The sequence below is a fragment of the Temnothorax americanus genome, unplaced genomic scaffold (assembly GCF_048541705.1).
Source record: "Temnothorax americanus isolate GAGA-0224 unplaced genomic scaffold, ASM4854170v1 Scaffold5, whole genome shotgun sequence".
Classification (NCBI taxonomy): domain Eukaryota; kingdom Metazoa; phylum Arthropoda; class Insecta; order Hymenoptera; family Formicidae; genus Temnothorax; species Temnothorax americanus.
This window is the reverse complement of record NW_027509657.1, coordinates 2,847,514-2,862,049: the sequence shown is the minus strand read 5'-3', so window position 1 is coordinate 2,862,049 and position 14,536 is coordinate 2,847,514. Positions and strand designations below refer to the sequence as shown.

The following is a 14,536-nucleotide window of genomic DNA, read 5'->3' as shown; positions in this document are numbered from 1 at the left end:
CATTAAATTTAGTATCGCTGACATGTCTATCGAGTTTGAGAAAGTTAATTTCAAGTAGACGCGTGTCGCTGTCTTGTTAATCAATATGTCATACAAGAATATTGTACAGCATTTTTTTCCAGAATACAAAAACGTACCAAAAAATCCTATAATTCCTATTTATCACGCTTTAAAAATCTATTTCTCAAGATAATCCGTTCTCTTTTTAAGCCGCAATTTTTCTCAGCTCGATACTCAATATGAAATTTAAGAGCTATTAATACATACATAAGTTGACTCACGCGGATCAGATTTCTTGCTTGACAGACAAAAGAGAAATGTGTTTTCTGGTGCCTCTCGATTTCGTCTGAGTGCCAAAAATATATGTCCACAGTGATTATCAAGCGTGTCGATAAAAATATAGATCACAAAATCTTTGTTATATTTCTATATTAAAATATATTAATATTATTTATAAAAACTAATAATATATTATATCATAAGTTGTTTTAATAGAAATGATTATATTATTATATATCCTAAACTCTGCTATAGTCTGCTCAAAAGAGATGAAAATTAGATTTAGCGATTCACTGCTGCACTTAGCGAGAATAAAATATAGATTACGACGGATATTCTTTCCTATTCCCTTTAATGCACTTTTGTGCCTTGTTTTAAGACTTTTCGAATGGTTAGAGTGTACAGATTTTTAAACATTGATCAGATCCATTACGAAAGAAAGATAGATTACGACAGGAGAGGAGAGTGCACCTTTGCGCAAGGGAAGAGACACGGCCCTGGATTCTGTCGCAACTAAAATTAGAAATCGTGCCCGGCGTCGCGTCGGAGGCTGTTAAGAAGCGTCATGTTGTCTAGCCGTAGTTATTCGTATTTCACTAACGTAACTGATCCGTAATCGAGACGACGATGATATCTCAAATGACAGAGTGAGTCAGCGACTAGCGACTCGATACGAAAAGCTTTCGGGATCTACAAATAATGTAGTTATGAAGCAAAAATTTAACATAAAAAAAATTCGTATACGAGAAACAAAAATTTTATAAAAATAATGTACTTTCATAAATTTAAATTTCTTCCCAATTAAAAAATAGCTTTATGGATATGATACTTTACGCATTCGAAACAGACTTGGTCGTATTACTTTAATTTTTAAAATTTTAATAGGGATAAATTTTTAATAAATTGTAATAATGAAATAAAATTTTAAAAGAAATTTTAGGCCCGGTAACGGAATTAAATTTCATTTTTATAATGTAATATAAATGAATATAAATTGCGCGATATTATAAAACGATTTGCATTTATTTCATTAATTTTTAAGTTCCATGTTCATCTTTTTGAAACTTTATAATTAAATGTCAATTGAAATCAAGAATATTTAAATATAAATAGCAATTATCCAACAACCGTGCAAATTCAATTTGGCAAATTAATTATAAATAACACAGCAAACGCGACAAATGCCCAAGTCAGAATGCGAATGCATTAATGCTCAACATCATCAACTAGCAGAACAAGTGATAAAGGTAGACGAGTGGTCGGTCATTATTTCAAGCCGTTCATGAAATGAAAGAAAATTGTTGCGAGACAAATTCATTAAATTACACCGAGTGCACGCAAAATCTGAACGTTCTCGTTAACTATGTTTCATCGACATGTATACAGAATCTATTAAAAATCACGTGTGTTCCTGATTTGTCGTCGCAATTCTCACCAACGTTGCAGCATTCGGTTTTCAATATGTTTGCAATTAACTCACGAATTGCAATGTTTTGTTAAAGCAAAACTCACTTGGAATCAAATGAAGAATTCGTTATATGTTTTTACATCTAAAAGTTAATTTGTGAAAAATATTTTTAATTTCGAAAAATAAAATTCTCAATAACTCATATGATGTAATAGCTCGTGTTTTGATGAAAGAAACAACTGTCTAAGTAGATTAACCAGATTAATTTAGATTGATTAAACAAAACTACATTTTTTATTTTTTATTTTTGTTCTGGAAGAGGCAAAGGGAATCAGTTAAACTATGGTTCTACTTAAACGCCATTGGTGAAAAATCGATTTTTCTTTCAATCTCTGCTACATCTATGGCTAAGAGAACGTACGCGACTCTTGACGCACTCCATGTGTATGGAACTCTTAGACGCTTTCTACCGCATTGAAAACGATTTCCACTTATCGATACAATCGCTCTCGGGGCGATAGGGGGGACGTTGGCAGACGGAACAGATAGAAGGATGCCTTCGCACGGTGAGGACGTCGATGCGCAGATGGAAAAAGAACGAGCATACGAAAGACGAGGAGCCACTGCCGTGAAATGACAGAGGGAACAGCAAAGACTGCAAAGAGAGTAGAGAGGGCGAGAAAAAGAAAGAGAGAGAGAGAGAGAGAGAGAGAGAGAGAGAGAGAGAGAGAGAGAGAGAGATTCTATTCAATCGGCAGAAGCATTAACACAGCGAGGCAAGTCGCCCAAAAGAAAACCATTAACTACTTCTACAGGATGGAAGAAAAACAGACTTAGAGAGTCGAGGAGAGGATAGGTAGGAAGATTCTCTCCCCTCTCTTTTTCTTTCCTTCTCTCTCTTATTCTTATTCGATATTCCCTCCCCACTTGCTTTCTCTGCCTTCGTCCGGCGCTTTCTGCCTTTGTGAATGTATCTTCCTTTCTCCGGTTGCTGCCGGTTTCAACGGCATGCCGTTTCCATTACAAGACTGATAGTTCTGCCGCGCCGTTCGCAGTGACGTCCACCATTAGGAATCCATTTCCCCGGCCGGTCAATCGAATTGCAACATTCCGCGGCATTTGGCGCGACCATCGAGCTGTCACGAAAGCCCGTGAATGAGAAACTTCTGTCTGTACTACAAGGTACATCGATGTATCCAACGACAAGCGATACGTTTCTACTCTGTCCTGACGACTTAAAAGCATCGGTGAAAGTCGCGGGGATTATCGACCAAGCCTGTTGCAGAATTACCATTGTTGGATGGTTATGAAAGGATAAAAGCGTGCAGAAAATATTGTTCATTTTGACTAATACTGTACAGTTTTTTAACGTTTTTTAAACGATCCAAATGCTTGATAACAATTTGTATATACGAAATTTAATATAAAGAATGGATATTTATTAGCTTATTAGCACATTAGCTCATTATCACAATTTTTATTTAGATATTTATCAAATAATATTTGAGGATTTTCTAATTTCCATTTTTCAAATAATGCTACCGCTCAGTCAAAATCCAATCTCGACTTCGCAATATTTTCCCCCTCGTAGCTTCACCCCGACTCCATTTAAACTGCCGCCGCTGCTGCAGCATATCTCCCGGCAGCGACGACAAAAAGAGACAGGGGGCAAACGGCGGAGAACGCAGAAGGCAAATTAAGCGTAATGCTCGCGTCGCGACGCCGGCCGGCGTCGCTGTTGGAAAGGGGCGCGCGAACGGCGACCGCAATTCGCAGCGAAATGTCCGGCGGCTCGACGCTTTATTTTCCTCCTTTTTTTGCCACCCTCGTTTTTTCGAACACCCTGTGCCTCCACTTCCTTTCTTCCTTCCTTCCTTCCTTCCTTCCTACCTTAATTCCTATACCCTTTTCTTCTGCTCAGCTTGCATCTCACGAGAATCCGAGCGAACCGAGGAAAAGGACAGTGTTGTCGGAAAAAAGAGGGCAGATAGTGAAGAACTTAATATTATAAGTTATTAACTGATGTTTTATATATACGAAAATTGTGTGCTCATTTTATACTCGTACGCCAGGAATTACAACGGAGCAGACGTAATTATTACTCGTTTCTAACTACGTGTTTATTACGACAAACGAAATTCCGCGAAATGTTCACGAACGTTGCATCTTGAACGACAGACGAAATTACAAACGATCGGTTTTATATAAAGTCTGTATTGAAAAAAATCCATTCTTCTTACAATCTGATAATGCATTCATCACGTCATGAGAAGCTATATTTCCTTTGATCTTAATGACAAGCACGCAATAATCTTCATGAAAATAACTGTACATCGAGCTTCTTTGAAACAGACATATGTCTACTTTGCGACGATAATCTTGCGAGAATTATTTAGGTTAAAATACTAACTCAAGAAATAATTTAGTACGACAGAACCTCTATTATACAATTTAATCATATAATAATCGATTTACATTTTCTTATCGCGCGAGTTATTATCGCATGCATGTTCGCGAAGTTCGCAAAGTGCATTCACTTAGGATCATTACAGAATCCATTCTTAAGACTTAATACCATCTAAGCTTTGAAGTTACTGTCTAATCCTACTACCACTACCGATGAAACTCTTCAGAACATCGAAATATGTATAGCCTGAAACTCTCCCTGCGCGTTTCTAAATTGCTATTTTATATGTATTTTACATATATGTGTTCTTGTCGCTTCAATTTTCGGGTCGGAAAACATGGTTTGTTTATTAAATATGCCTATTAGCAATTTTGTATATTAAAAGTACGTAAACTAATAATAGATACTATATTGCAAGCGTCAGATTGCTTGTATTGAATCATTAACAATATCATAATTCATAATTTCATAATAGCTTATTAATGTGAAATTTTGATTAATTAATCGATCGAATTAAAATAACATCACATGATCTCACTTTAATTCGGAAAAAGCCATCGATTCTTCCATCATCGGCAAAAATATCCTTTACTTTTTGACGCTTTAAATTCTTAAATCCGAGTGGCGTTTCAAAAGCTCCGCGTAACTTTCGAAAACTTCCAGCCGATAATTTCGTACACTCTCGCTCATCGCCGCATATCCGGGAGCGATATAGCCTGCGTTTGATCTCTGACGAAGAGACTTCCGTAACTTGCGCGATTCGGCAAACGGAAACTCGGAATAGCCTGAAGAGATTTGAACGACTCAGGGCTGCGTGAGCCGAAAGTCGTTGCGCCACTCTCCCATGGGATTTAATTAAAAACAAACGACGCGCGCTTATGAAACTACGTGACTAATTATTTTCCGGATAATAGGCAATTATGCGAGATGAATTTTAATCGTTAAACGAGAGATCCCGACAAGTTTCGCAAATTTGAATTCATTACTCTCTTTGTCTTTTTCCCTCTCATTGTCAGCGTATTTCGCACACACTGCAAAACTGCAACAAATATTTATACGATAAACAAGGGAAATTGCAATTGAGATTTAATTACCGCGTTTACTAGCATGTTGTACACAGTCGGTATAGACAAAATATCAAACGTTCACCACTGCCCGTTACGGTTTACAATTATGTTGAAATTTAATATTCCTTTACCTGTTTTTGTATTTACGAGTACGATACGTTTTCAAAACCTGTTCAGCAATAATCAATACGTGCAACATATTTCAACAATGTAATCGCGAACAGTAAAGCAATACTTTCAAACAAATCTTAAAATTTTTCTTAAAAATAAACAATTGATTAAACTTCTAAATTAACTTGATAATTAGCCTTTCTCTCGATGTCCCAAATAGCCGAGAGAGGAAGAATAATAAATTAACTATTCTCAGGAAGTTAGCCGAGAATGTGGATGCGAGTGCTTATCGATCTCTCCGCACATGTGATCCGTGTTTCTCGAGAGAAGCGGTAATAGACACTCGAGCGCGATCTCTTTCCAACGCTTCAGGAGCGCAGCCTCGGAATAACTCGAAGAGATTTAAACGAGTTGACTAGACGCGCGGGGTATATACGGATGGGGAACGGGACGACGGAGATCGCTCTCTTTCTCTCGTGGTATTTCATTGAAAATCACGGATCCTCGTCATAACGGTGAAAGCCCTAACCGCAGCGCATCTCCGAAGAAGAAAAGATCGCGGATAAGTCGATCATCTTTCACCCTTTTACTCTAACGGCAGTCGACCTTTCGGTAACTTCGGGAGTCCAATTCGTGCGTCGGGACTTAGCGTATCCGAGCTCGCTTGAAGCGATGCGACGCGTACTGACGCGGCAGGGGGATACCTTGGCGATCTGCCTGGCGCGTCGTTAGAAAATGGATCGACTACGTATGCCGTCAAAGGAAGGCGGGAGAAGAGCGAGGCGAGGCGATGCGAGGCGAGGCGAGGCGCACGGTAACTAGCCGCAGAGACGTAACGAGATGAAAGGAGAGCGCGAAGAGCGGCGGGCAAGCCATGAACGAAGTGTACGGTATATGTATAAATAGAAATCTAATACTCTCTCACAGTTTCGTTCTTCTTCCCTCCGCTATATTCGCCTCGTTGCCTTACTTCTTCTGTCGAGGCCCTCCTTCTCATTCTCCTTCTCTTCGTTTCCCCCCTCCCCCTCTCCCAATCTTTACCCTGCTTTTTCGAACTTTCTGGGCTCTTCTCTCCTCCCAAACGGCAAGATATACAAGGCAGTTGAGCGGAGAGTGCTGTTAAAGTCTAGACAGAGTGTCGATCTTTGCCGCGGCACCGAATTAGAAACCTTGCTTTCGCTCTCTTTCTCTCCCTCCCTATCTGTTTCTTTTTCTGTCAGTCGCACGATGGCTCGTGCTCTCTCTCTCTCTCTCTCTCTCTCTCTCTCTCTCTCTCTCTCTCTCTCTCTCTCTTTCTCACACACACATACACACACACCGTAGCATTTTTTTCGTAATTCTCTCGTATACCATCAGCTAGTGCGCTATCTTCCTTATGCATTCAACCTTTTCGCGCTAACTCTCCTGCTCGCGAACGTGTGTATCTCGTAAACGCGCGCATGTGAAATTGCTTAAAGGGGATGGAACGGACATGTTCACAAAGTGCTCTTTACGAAGCTATCCTCGTGGAATACTTGGGATGGTTCTAATCGAGAGCTAACTATCAGAATTAAATAGCAACAGAGTGTGAACTGAAATAAATTGATCCAGTTATGTATATTATAAATATAGTTTTACATATTATAAACTAAGCTATGATAGTTATACATATTACGAACAATCAAAAACTCTGTTGACGATAAATGAAAATCTGTGAGAGTTTCTAAGTTTTTGTATTTCATGTTTTTATACTGTACTTTTTATCGATTCTGCGATTAGTAGATATTACAAACTTTGCATATTATAGGACAATGCGATAACGCATTATTAAATATAAATTCTCCGTATTATTACAAGAAATGTATGTATGTGCGGCAAGAACGTCGAATAAAATTAAAATTCAGATGAGCGTGACATTGTCGCGATCCGAGCAAATAACGTTCGATTAAATTGCGATTGTTACATCAATCGGCGTTTTAACTGCGATCTGCGAATTGCACGAACACGGTGGATACGAGTAAGGACGCGGTCAGCATGTGTCGACTGCGTTGCGGACGATGATGCAGTAATCGTCCGAAGAGCAATTCGAAATGACAGGCGCCGCGTGTCCCGAATCGAGTCGAATAATCGACGTAACGATAGCGTACCACATCTGCAAAGTTGCGTCATGCCAATTATGCCATTACAATATTTGCACGGTCGCGTATATGCATTCGGCTCATTTTACGAATTGCAGCTGTTGCTGCACCCGCGCCAAAAAAAAGATTCAGCACAATTCGAACGTTTCTTTCCGCTCTCTTTCTATTCACGTTTGCATCACAATTAATCTCACAATGCGGCGTTCCTTTATAAAGATCGCGGTTAGACTCCCTCCTGTTTAAACACTTCTCTCTCTCGCATAATACAACCATCGACCACCCGTGATTTTCCATGCAATTCATATTTGCGTTGCAAACGGATTTTATTTCATCGTACGCTGAAAGAAACACCACATAATCTGACTGCTGACTATATGATCGAACATTACGTAATTAATGTTTACGATTGACATGTATGAGGATAAATTACATAAAACTTTCGTCATAATGCTCGGAAACTTTCTATTTTATTCGTATTTATATTTTATGCGTTTATATTTATTTAAAATTTATGTTACTTATTTTTCGAAAAATTTTCACCGCGCTATATATGTATATATAGAATTCTTTTTTAATGTACTGTTCTTTTTTCTAACGTTTTACATGTACAATGTTCAAAATATCATCTATGATAACTATATGAAAAATTTTCGCAAAGCACAGTCAGAATATATGACGTTTTTATCACACAATCTATTCATTCACGACTATAGTTAATAGCTCGCGACTCATTCTGCTATGACCAGCAGAAACTCGTTAGTCGGTATCAAGTAGAGCCAGGTAAAAAATGCAAGCGTTTAATTATAACGCGTAGCGTATTTCGCGAATCTCTCTTTTCCACGACCTTTTGACGTTGATACGCTGAGCAATGGCGACGGAAGATAAAACGGCAGTCGGAGATCTTCCTCAGGTCCGGCAAGAAATACAGAGATATGTAAATGAAATGAAATCTGTTTAGCAAAGATTTCTGGCATCGCAACACGCCTTCCGCGTGGCGCACTGCTGTAGTATTTTCAACAAGAAATCACTGCTCCTTAAGACAGACAATAACTTCTTCCTTACCACGATAGAAATATAAAGGCATCGCAATTATTCCAAAGTCGTATTTTCCAAAAAACAATTGAGGATTTCTGTCGAATTCTCGAAATTCGCGAAACAACCCAGTAAGATGTACGCAGAAAATTATAAGATACTATATAATTAAAAATATTGTAAAATTTAAGAAATCTATAACTGTTGCCATTTTTAACATTTCGTTACAATTTTCAACACGCATTTAATTATATTTCATTACCTATAATATTATTATGATATACCCAAAACTGAATCAAAGATATTGATCTAATATTATAAAATAAAAATCATGAGAAATTAATGAGTGAAATTAATAAACAAGATTAAACCTCGATTTTTATATTTTCTAAAACTAAAAATCGACTCGAGAAGAAATCAAGAGTCGAAAGGTGGTACATACAGCAGACTGATCTAAGTATACTCAGAAGAACTTACGGTTCTTTTAATTTATTTCAAGTATCTGTCCTTAAAAAATCTATTCAATTGCAGAAATTATAAAAATCAGAATTGACTGTAAGTAATTTTTATTTTAGTTAACGTATTTGGATTGCAATTTTAGAGTAAGTGATTTTTTCGCTGTGTCAGTTAAAAGTATCAGTAGCGCACAAAAAAATTGTATAATGTATCTGCAAAAATATATGAAAAGTAAAGAATTATTCCAGTAAATTTGAAATTAAAAAACCATTTTTACGCTTATTTGTAGTAAAAATAGGTGAGATTGACATATTTTTTATTATACCGCGATGGCATCAAAAAAATTGAATTCACCAATATTATATCGATTTTAATACCTCGCATGAAGTACATGAATCAGAAATAAAGCGTGAATCATCGGCGCTATCAACTTTGACCGTTAGAATTACTTTCGTCGATCTCGCCGGCTGAATTTCGGCGTACGTGCGCACTTGAACTTATTAAATTTGTTCTCCTCGCACGTTCGAAAATATGGGACTTTCGCAGGTGGAGGTCGCGCGGGCTCTCTCGTACGGAAAAACGAGTTTGCCCCGGCTAGAAAGAGTCCAGAGAAATTTCGCTTTGCTCTCTACTGCGGCGTGGATATTCGAGTTCCCGATTTTCCCCGGAGAGAGGAAGAGAACTTCCTGCCCACCCGAACTTTATGGAATCTCTTTGAGCGGCAGCCATATTCGGCCCGGAGAGCAACTCCGTTCGGAGGATTTCGAAATCCCGGCGAAGATAATAATAAGTTAATTCGCCTCCCCCTCCCCTTCTTCTACGGTACCCCCGATAACCAAAGTTACTCAAACGTGACGATATGGAGCGAATCTGCGACTACCTTACTGCCTCTTCCTCCTCCATCTGCCTTCCTCCTCGACAAATAGGTCGTCTAATTCCATTATTCGACGCCGATAAACTCGACCTAACCGTGAAACGAGTTAACGCACCATTTGGCGCGTGTGGATAAAGCTACGGGATGTTGCGTTCCCATTAGAGAAATTGATGAAGTCGTAAGAACTTGAATATCAACCGTATACGAAACAGGCGATGAGTTAATTGATCGTTATAAACGATGATTGAGAAGAAAGAAATCGTTTCTGAAAAAATAAAAGTGTCTCAATGTTCGCTGACATTCGGTCATTTACAGGTTAATACTAGTCCAAATCGCAGATATATATTGATGACCCGTTCTTCGATTGTAGAACGTCAGACAGATAAAATCTATCAAAGTGACTTGACGTCACAAACAATTATTCGCCAATTAAAATAGTTTAACGAGAATAATTACTACTAAATTACAAAATATTGCTGAAAGCTGGGTGATCGCACTGCAATGAAATAATAGTTTCTTTCATCGGTCGTTTTTATTGTTCTATAGCATCTGTCTCTGACGATTTTCTTTTAAATTTTATATTGGATGAATTAATATACTTACCAAGTATTTATTTGTTAAATTGTTATATTTTTCTCCGCAAACTTCTTTCCTTATAATAGAACAAATTCTTTGAAACGTTGAAAGCATTCCATTTTATCAAAACAGCTCTTATACTCTTCAGAATTACGTACTTTCGATCTATACGACACATATAATAGCGATATAGCACGCAATTATTGGTTAACTGAGAGTCTTTCAAAGTCCTCTGTACAGTTAGTACAGTTACGGATTAATTCTTCTCTCTCACGTCCACTTTCATGTTCGATGAAAATTACATTGCGATCATGCGACTCCGTTTAATTTCGTTAGCGTGCTACCTACGAACTCTGACCTCTCTCGATGTAATTTCCGATCGCGTAATCATGAAGTTTTCGGCATTCGAGCAATCGTCGCAGCAATTGAAGTGCAACTTAGAAACGCGATTTGGATAGCGTAGTATCATTGGCGCTCGATGGAATCTTATAACGCGATAATAACCGCAGTTTCTGCGATTGATGGGATGATAATGCAAAGGCAGAAAATTCAATAGTTTGTTGAAATCACAAATAACCCACATTCGACCGTTTGGCTGGCGTAATGGCGAGATCGAGGCGCCGAAACACTCGTCGCGGCTAATAACGAAGCGAATTTCCGATTCGCAGTTCGCCGACCGAGCTTATTGAACCATTATACCGCGGCACGCGACAACGGTTCCGTTCTGACAAATCGACTATTTAATTCCGTTATCGACGCGTCAGTAAATTCGATGTAATGCGAACCGCCCGCGATGGTTAATTCCGCGACTGCCATGCGTCGAGCGATTGACGAAATGAAAATCGGTTAAGGAAAATCGATTGATGAACGCGCGCGTACAGATTCACGAACGTAATAATTAAAGTCCGGATTTTGTTCCGACTGGCCGATTGAATCTGGGCCAGTGCAATGATTCGAAGTTGTACATGTTCGTAATTAAATAACTGTACGGAGATACGTTCGTGCGCCGTTTATTACAGCTTCTTTTTTTAATCTCTTGAACATAATGATTATTTAGTCTCTACGTTATCCGTGACATTATTAATAACGATAAAAATTTAACAATACCTAATATATCTTTAATCTTTAGCTGCAGCTTGAAGTTTGCGATTATTCATAAATAGAGATTTAGCATGAAACGTTACAATATTTCTGTATTTAAATAGATAATTTTTAAAATTTACAGGCGGAGATCGAAAGTCGTGATATCCTCCGCGAAGTCTGAGGACAGTGGCAGATACGAATGCGTGGCTGAGAGTACTTCCGGTCATCAGACCTCACTTGCGGCCCAACTTCTAGTCACTCATGATCCCAGAATTCCGGAAACAAGTGAGTACACATTACTTTCTTTGTATATAATTTACGCAAATTTTTACGAAAAAAAGTGATGATATTCATCCGCATTGCTCATCACGAATAACGGCGCACATTTTATCGATTTGAAATAATTACAAAATAAATACCGATATAATAGTTATAATTAAATATAACTAATTAAAAGTTAATTTCTCACTCTATACAGAGGTATATTAATAAAATATAATATAAAAAATACTGCATTCAATAATTAATCGTATATCAAATGTAAAAATGTAATCATATAATGTATCAAAATATATGCTATTAAACAATTATTACACACAAAATAAAGATAAAATAATATCTATGAGAAATATAATATCGTAAATGAATTATCGAAATAGTGACAGGTTTCATCGATATTATCTTGTTTCCGATAGAGTAAAATCAATTTGCGGAGATTGTTAATCAAATTCAGGATTTTGTGCCGATCGGAACGCTTATGTCTGATGTCGATACCTTGGGCAAAGCTTTTGGATAGTAGCATTTCGGATTTTACCTGACGTTATCATAGCCACGCGTATGCAAAAGCGCGAAAGACTGCGAATCACCGATCTGTGTATCGTCAATCGCTACGCTATATAGCGGTAGAAAACCCCTATGATCTTTCAACGCCACAGCCTTTGAGAAAATACATCGAATTTATTCTGTTGGAATGATAAACACGCTAACATTGATAAAAGATCAGTTAATAAGCGCAACAAAACACGAATGCTTTTCGGATCGTAGACTTTTAACAAAAAGAGTTGTTTTGATATCTAACCAAATGAAAAAATTTCGTCGATCGTAAATGGAGTTTTACCACGAGATCCGTCTTAATGTCAAAGAGACAACGCGACGTACATTTTCTGAAAATAATACAAAATGCGACGTGATCATTTTCCGCCGAATTAGTTACGAAATATCGATTCGGTGATTTAACATTCGACGGATATGCGAAGAAATTTCGCAATTCACTCAGCGCTTCCAGATACATATGTATATCGAATACTTCCATACTTAATTTTTTCTTCACCCGTTAATAAACGCAATAAATTTCTCAATTACAAGCTATTCATTTTCCGCAATTTTTGATGCACTATCTCGTAATAATAGCACGAGCTAAAACGTAATATATCCGTATTTAAGATCAAGCCTGATAGTGACACTTGTCTTTGCGATCTCGCAATAGCGGTTGACTGTTTCAACTCGACAGTCATTCAAAGTATATCCCAACATCGTCATTTCCAACGTGGTCACGTAACGAATTTAATTCCATCGTGCGACCACGTTGCGGCAAAGAACAAGTGACAGCCGTTTACGGAACGATTCCTGGAGTGATCGCTTCGTCGACGTTGCATCTTTTACGGCCATCGTTTTCTCGCGTAACGATGCATGCTACTGGGGTACATTCGCGACGTGCACGGCACAAGCGCCTGCGACGATCCGCAGTCGCTGCAAGTCGCGGCGCGGATATCGATCCGTGCAGCGGCTGCCCTTAGGGTAGTGGTTTATGGCTTTTCATAATGCTCGCAATATTTGGGCCACGCCTTTTACTGCGATATTTATGTTATTCTGGATATATTCCGCGAGGCGTACCGAGTTTATCGATACTCACCCCTATTTTCCGCATCTTGCCGCCGACTAAAATAATAAGTGTTACCTATGGGAAATACTACGAGAGGTAGTTGGAATTTATTACATGTAACCTCGGTATTTATACGATCCATTATCGTCTGGTTGTGCCGAGCGGGTACCAACAAACGACACTGTCTTGCAATTTGTGTCGTGGACCACAATTACTACCACAATTAATAAATTTTAATAAAGTTTTAACTTAAAGCTTAGTTAGAAAGATTAAATATTAGAAGGTACCAAAAGGATCTTATAAAAAGTCAATGTTAAATCGATCAAAAACTAAAGCTAGAAGAGAAACGAAAAATAGTTTAGTGACACTTTTTGCACGATATAAGAGGAAGCGATAAAAGGAAAAGATCAGTGGCATTAAGGACATAAAACTGAATCACTGGGCTCCGTTATCTGCGAGTATCCATCCCCATGCAGTTTCATTCAATTCCTATAGTTATACGATGCGTCAGCAGTAAACTCGCAACAACAAGGAAACGAAGACTGTTCGCGCGCGGGTCCGCATCGCAGGTGATAAACCAAGGATTAAGCACCTGATGCGATAATGGTTGTACGGCTCAGTGGTTCTAGCAGGGTTGGTAAAGCTTGCGGTTCACCGCCGAGCGGTTCCGCAAGCTCGTATGACGGACAAAGGGCGACAATTACAACCCTGCCAGCCACGTCAGGGTTTTATATACCCCTGCTGATGGCAGCCCGCCGACGGAATGTTTCCGTGCACCATGATTCTATATAGCTCTACCTATTGCAGGTCGACAGATTGCCATAATGAAATTTTCTGGCATTTTTCTAAAAATCACTCCGACGCTTTTGACTGACAATAAGTGACGCATTCGATGAATTCAAAGAATTTTAAATTCTGAACGAATTAAAGTTCCCTTTAATATATCAAAAAAAAATTCGAAAGAAAGTAATATTTTCCGCTTACTTAATATAAAAAAGTATTAATTATCTTATGTATGAACATGAATAATACACATTTGTTAATTTTCATCAAGACCAAAAGAAATTTTTCCAATTTGTAATTCGATTTTATTAAAATGTGGAACTAGTGAAATTTTCATTTCTTTATTTCTTTGCGTTATATCCCATAAATTCTATGCGACTTGCGTGAGAGAAGTTATTAAATCGCGTGAGAGGTTATTTACAAATAACCCTCTTGTGAACGAGTATAGAAAATCATACGTT

General features: G+C 38.1%; 2 protein-coding genes across 5 annotated transcripts in view; one reads left to right on the top strand and one right to left on the bottom strand.

Moving 5' to 3' along the window:
- Positions 1-14,536, bottom strand: part of LOC143904226 (uncharacterized) — a 470,020-nt gene that overhangs the window by 336,535 nt on the left and 118,949 nt on the right. The gene's annotated exons all lie outside the window — the stretch shown is intronic.
- Vn (membrane-bound neuregulin protein vein) overlaps positions 1-14,536 on the top strand; it is a 320,017-nt gene that overhangs the window by 212,596 nt on the left and 92,885 nt on the right. For all 3 annotated transcript variants that reach the window (XR_013258870.1, XR_013258869.1, XM_077418665.1), the window contains exon 3: positions 11,553-11,695. Coding sequence is in view for 1 of the 3 variants with exons in the window: in XM_077418665.1 (XP_077274791.1) it covers positions 11,553-11,695 (143 nt within the window). In the remaining 2 variants the exon portion in view is untranslated. The remainder of the gene's footprint in view (positions 1-11,552; positions 11,696-14,536) is intronic.